This window comes from Diceros bicornis, chromosome 20 (genome assembly GCF_020826845.1).
Source record: "Diceros bicornis minor isolate mBicDic1 chromosome 20, mDicBic1.mat.cur, whole genome shotgun sequence".
Lineage (NCBI taxonomy): Eukaryota > Metazoa > Chordata > Mammalia > Perissodactyla > Rhinocerotidae > Diceros > Diceros bicornis.
Genome location: NC_080759.1, coordinates 13,038,367 through 13,044,192, shown reverse-complemented (window position 1 = coordinate 13,044,192; position 5,826 = coordinate 13,038,367). Strand labels below are relative to the sequence as shown.

Genomic DNA, 5,826 nt, shown 5'->3' with positions numbered 1-5,826 from the left:
GTCAAAGCACTAAGCAAAATAGCCTGACTCCTGCAGACCTGTGGCACTGGCTAGTGATCGTAGTGTTTCTAGACGGGAAATAGATAGGAAGCCTACTAAATTCTTGCTTGATCTGTATAAGCAGAAAAGTTCTAGGTCACTTGAACAAAATTCTGACCTGAATCACAAAAACAGAGTTAGGGCCCCTCAATCAATTCCCAGACTTGAGCAAGTTTACAGATCCGGAACCCCTCAAATGAAGGAGAGCCTTGGTCCCCTTGAGGAAGGAGCCCATACACTACCAAAAATTTATACTGTTAATCTTTCTCCTGGCCGTCACCAAAGGGACCCAGGGCCTTTTACCAGTGTAACTGTAGACTGAGAAAAGCAAATAATCAGACCTTTTAGGGACTACTGGACACTGGCTCTGAACTGACATAAATCCAGGAGACCAAAACATCACTGTGGCCCACCGGTCAGAATAAGGGCTTATGGAGGTCAGGCAATCAATGGAATTTGAGCTCAGTTCTCTATCACAGTGAACCAGAGGGCCCTCAAACACATCCTGGGAAACACATTACCCCAGTTCCAGAATGCGTAATTGGGATAGGTACACACAGCAGCTGGCAGAATCCCCATGTTGATTCCCTGATCTGTACAGTGAGGGCTATTATGTTGGGAAAGGCCAAGTTGAAGCCACTATCACTGCTTCTACTCAGGAAAATAATAAACCAAAGCAATACTTTATTCCTAGAGGGATTGCAGAGACTAGTGCCACCATCAAGGACTTGAAAGATGCAGGGGTGGTGACTCCCACCACATCCCCACTAAACTCACCTATTTGGGCTGTGCAGAAGACAGATGGATCTTGGAGAATGACAGTGGATTATTGTAAGATACTGCGTGGTAACTCCAATTGCAGCTGCTGTACCGGATGTGGTTTCACTGCTTCAGCAAATTAACACATCCCCTGGTACTTGGTATACAGCTATTGACCCAGCAAATGCCTTTTCCTCCATTTCTGTCCGTATGGCCCACCAGAAGCAATTTGCTCTTAGCTGGCAAGGCCAGAAATATACCTTCACTGTCCTACCTCAGGGACTTATCAACTCTTCAGTCCTATGACATAATTTAGTTCACAGGGATCTTGATCTCCTTTCCCTTCCACAAGATATCACACTGGTCAGTGACATTGATGATATTATGCTGACCAAACCTAGTGAGCAAGAAGTAGCAACTCTTCTACACTTATTGGTAAGATATTTGCATGTCAAAGAGTGCAACATAACTCCAACAAAAATTCAGGAGCCTTCTACCTTGGTGAAACTTCTTGGCATCTAGTGGTGTGGAGCAAGTCAAGATATCCCTTCTAAGGTGAAAGATAAGTTGTTGCATCTGGCTTCTCCTCATACCAAAAAAGAAAGGCAAGGACTAGCAGACCTCTTTGGATTTTGGAGGCAATGTATTCCTCATTTGGGTGTGTTGCTCCAGCCCGCTTACTGAGTGGTCTGTAAAGCTGCTAGTTTTAAATAGGCCCAGAATAAGAGAAGGCTCTGTAACAGGTCCAGGCTGCTGTGCAAGCTGCTCTGCTACTTGAGCCATATGATCCAGCAGCTTCGATGGTGATTGAAGATATCAATGGCAGACAGGGATGCTGGTTAGAGCCTTTGGCACGTCCCTATAGGTGGATCACAGCACAGGCCCTTAGGATTTTGGAGCAAAGTCCTGTCATCCTCCACAGATAACTACTCTCCTTTGAGAAAGCTCTTGGCCTGCTACTGGACCTTGGTAGAGACTGAATGCTTAACCATGAGCCACCAAGTTACCATGCAATCTGAGCTGCCAATCATGAACTGGGTGTTGTCTGAACTACCAAGTCATAAAGTTGGGTGTGCACATCAGCACTCCATCATCAAATGGAAGTGGTATACACATGATTGGGCCTGAGCTGGCCCTAAAGACACAAGTAAGTTACATGAAGAAGTGTCCCAAATGCCCATGGTCCCCACTTCTGTTACATTGCCTTTTCTCTCCTAGCTTGTACCTGTGGCCTCATGGGGGCTCCCTACAATCAGCTGACAGAGGTAGAGAAGACTCAGGCCTGGTTTACAGACAGTTCTGCATGATATGGAAGCACCACCTGAAAATAGATAGCTGCAGCACTACAGCCCTTATCTGGAACATCCCTGAAGGTCAGTGGTGAAGTGAAATCTTCCCAGTGGGCAGAACTTTGAGCACCTGGTTTCTCACTCTCTTAGCCCGTTCAGGACTGTAACAAAATACCATAGGCTGGGTGGCTTATAAACAGCAAAAATTTATTGCTCACAGTTCTGGAGGCAAAAAGTACAAGATCAGGGTGCTGGCATGGTCTGGTCCTGGTGAAGGTCTTCTGGGTTGCAGACTGTTGATTTTCACTGTGTCTTCACATGGCAGAAAGGACAAGGAAGCTTTCTCAGGCTATTTTTTTTTATTGAGATATAATTGGCATATAACATTATATTAGTTTCAGGTATATGACATAATGATTCGATATTTGTATATTGCAAAATGATCACCACAATAAGTCTAGTTAACATCCGTCACCATACGTAGTTAAATGTTTTTTCCTTATGATGAGAACTTTTAAGATTTACTCTCTTAGCAATAAAAAATACACAATACAGAGTTACTAACTATAGTTACCATGCTATACATTAAATCCACATGACTTATTTATTTTATAACTGGAAGTTTGTACATTTTGACCACCTTCACCCATTGCACCCATTCCCTAACGCCGACTTCTGGCAACCACCAATCTGTTCTCTGTATCTATGAGCTCAGGGTTTGTTTTTGTTTTTGTGTTTGATTTTAGATTTCACATATAAGAGAGATCATACAGGATTTGTCTTTCTCTGTCTGACTTATTTCACTTAGCATAACGCCATCAAGGGTCCATCTATGTTACTGCAAATGGCAAGATTTCTTTTTTTTATGGTTGAATAATATGTCATTGTGTGTGTATATATATATATATATATATATATATATCACATTTTCTTTATCCATTTATCCATCGAAGGACACTTAACGTTGCTTCTATGTCTTGGCTGTTGTAAATAATGCTACAATGAACGTGGAGGTGCATACATCTTTTTGAGTTAGTGTTTTTATTTCCTCTGGATAAAAACCCAGAAGTGGAATTGCTGGATCCTATGGTGGGTCTATTTTTAATTTTTTGAGGAGCCTCCAGGCTGTTTTCCATAGTGACTACACCAATTTATATTCCTACCAACAGTGTGCACAGGTTCTTTTTTCTCCACATCCTCACCCACTTTTGTTATTTCTTGTCTTTTTGATAACAGGTGTGAGGTGGTATCTCATTGTGGTTTTCCCTGATGAATAGTGATGTTGAGCACTTTTTCACATACCTGTAGGCCATCTGTATGTCCTCTTTGGGAAAACATCTATTCAGATCTTCTGCCCATTTTTTAATCAGATTGTTTGTTCTTTTGCTTTTGAGTTGTGTGAGTTTTTTATATATTTTTGGATATTAACTCCTTATCAGATGTATGATTTGCAAGTATTTTATCCCATTTTGTAGGTTGTCTTTTAATTTTGTTGATGGTTTTCTTTGCTGTGCAGAAGTATTTTAGTTTGATGTAGTCCCACTTGTTTATTTTTGCTTTTGTTGCCTTTGCTTTTGGTGTCAAATCCAAAAAATCATAGCCACTTTTATAAGGGTACTAATACCATTCATGAGGGCTCTGCCTTCATTATCTAATCATCTCCCAAAGGACCCACCTCCTAAACTATCCCCTTGGGGGTTAAGTTTCAATATGTGAATTCTGGGGGAAGATAAATGTTTAGACTATATCACTCACTTTGCTTGAGAGAAGAAATGGCAAGATGTACAATTATATACTGATTCATGGGCTGTAGCTAATAGTTTGGCTGGATGGCCAGGGACTTGGAAGGAACGTGATTACAAAATTATTGACAAAGACATTTGGGGAAAAGTTATGTCAACAGACCTCTCTGGGCAAAAAACCTGAAGGTATTTGTGTCTCATGTGAATGCCTACCAAAGGGTGACCTCAACAAAGGAGGATTTTAATAATCAAGAGGATAGGATGAGCTGTTCTATGGATACTAGTCAGCCTCTTTCCCCAATCACACCTGTCATCACCCAATGGGCTCATGAATAAAGTGGCCATAGTGGCAAGGATGGAAGGTTATGCATGGGCTCAGCAACATAGACTTCCATTCACCAAGGCCAACCTGGTTATGACCACTGCTGAGTGTCAAATCTACCAGCAGCAGAGACCAACATTGAGTCCCTGATATAGCACCATTCCCTGAGGTAATTAAGCTATCTGGTTGCAGGTTGATTACATTGTACTACTTCCGTGTCATGGTATTCCACACAGCACTGCTTCTGATCAAGGAACCCACTTCACAGTAAAAGAAATACTGCAATGGGCCCATGCTCATGGAATTCACTGGTCTTACCATGATTCCCCCCATCCTAAAGCAGCTGGCTTATAGAGTGGGAGAATGGCCTTTTGAAGACTCAGTTTCAGTGCCAACTAGGTGGAAATACCTTGCAGGGCTGGGACAAAGTTCTCCAGAAGGCTGTACATGCTCTGAATATGTGTCCAACATGTACTGTTTATCCCATAGCCATTCATGGGTCCAGGAATCAGAGTAGACTTGGGAGTGGCACCACTTGCTATTACCTCTAGTGACCCACTAGTAAAATTTTTGCTTCCTGTTCTAGTGACTTTATGTTCTGCTGGCCTAGAGGTCCTAGTTCTAAAGAGAGGAATGCTTCCACCAGGAGACACAACAATGATTCTACAGAACTGGAAGTTAAGTTTGCCACCTGGCCATTTTGCACCCATAGCGCCTCTGAGTCAACTGGCAAAGAAGGGAGTAACTGAGATGATTGGGTTGACTGATTCTGACTACCAAGGGAAAATTGGACTGCTACTCCATAACGGAGGTGTGGAATACAGGAGATCCCTTAGGTTGTCTCTTAGTACCACCATGCCCTATAAGACCACTGGAAAACTACAACAACCCAATCCAAGCAGAACTACTGATGGCCCAGACCCTTCAGGAATGAAAGTTTGAGTCACTCTACCAGGGTAAAGAACTATGGCTAGCTGAGTTGCTTGCTGGAGGTAAAGGGAATGCAGAATGGGCAGTGGAAAGAGGTACCTATAAGTACCAGCTATGACCATGTGACCAGTTACAGAAATGAAAATTAATTTAATTATCATGAATATTCCTCCTTATTTTGTTGTAAATATATTTGTGCCTGCAGAAATAGAATATAAATATAAATATGTATATTTTAAGCAAACACCTTTGTTTTATTTCCTCTCTTATTCTCTTATTATGTAACATAAGTTAAATATAATAGAGTCAATTCTTTATATATATTGTTGTAAATATATGAAGTCAATAAATTGTATTGACTTTATATCACAGTATTTAAGTATTACGAATTTTTCATTATAATATTTAAGTTACAAGATATCAAGAAGAAGAGTAAACATCACTCAATAACTTTGCCTCCTCTTCTTGGCAAGGGGTTAGTGCATTTTCAGTTGTACACAGGATAGTTGTATTCTGTTAGGAGGAATTATGACCTTGTTATTGTCTTTTTTGGAGATTCGGCATGATTAAAGGAGATGCATATGGGTACCATGTTGGCAAGGGGTAAACTTGTGCTGGTTAATTTGATGTGTCAACTTGACTGGACTATGGGGTGCTCGGACATTTAGCCAAACATTATTCTGGTGTGTCCGTGAAAGTGTTTCTGGATGAGATTAACATTTGAATTCATAGACTGAGTAAAGCA

At 41.2% G+C, this 5,826-nt stretch overlaps 1 protein-coding gene across 1 annotated transcript; it reads left to right on the top strand.

Annotated features, from left to right (window-relative positions):
* Positions 1–235: 235 nt before the first annotated feature.
* LOC131418866 (uncharacterized) lies at positions 236–5,223 on the top strand. The gene is given in 17 exon segments (XM_058563450.1): positions 236–356; positions 359–425; positions 427–518; positions 521–709; positions 712–877; positions 879–1,507; positions 1,510–1,610; positions 1,612–2,038; positions 2,041–2,220; positions 3,829–3,993; positions 3,996–4,189; positions 4,191–4,497; positions 4,500–4,662; positions 4,664–4,963; positions 4,965–5,011; positions 5,014–5,105; positions 5,107–5,223. Coding segments are annotated over 17 exon segments (3,357 nt in total).
* Positions 5,224–5,826: the final 603 nt, after the last annotated feature.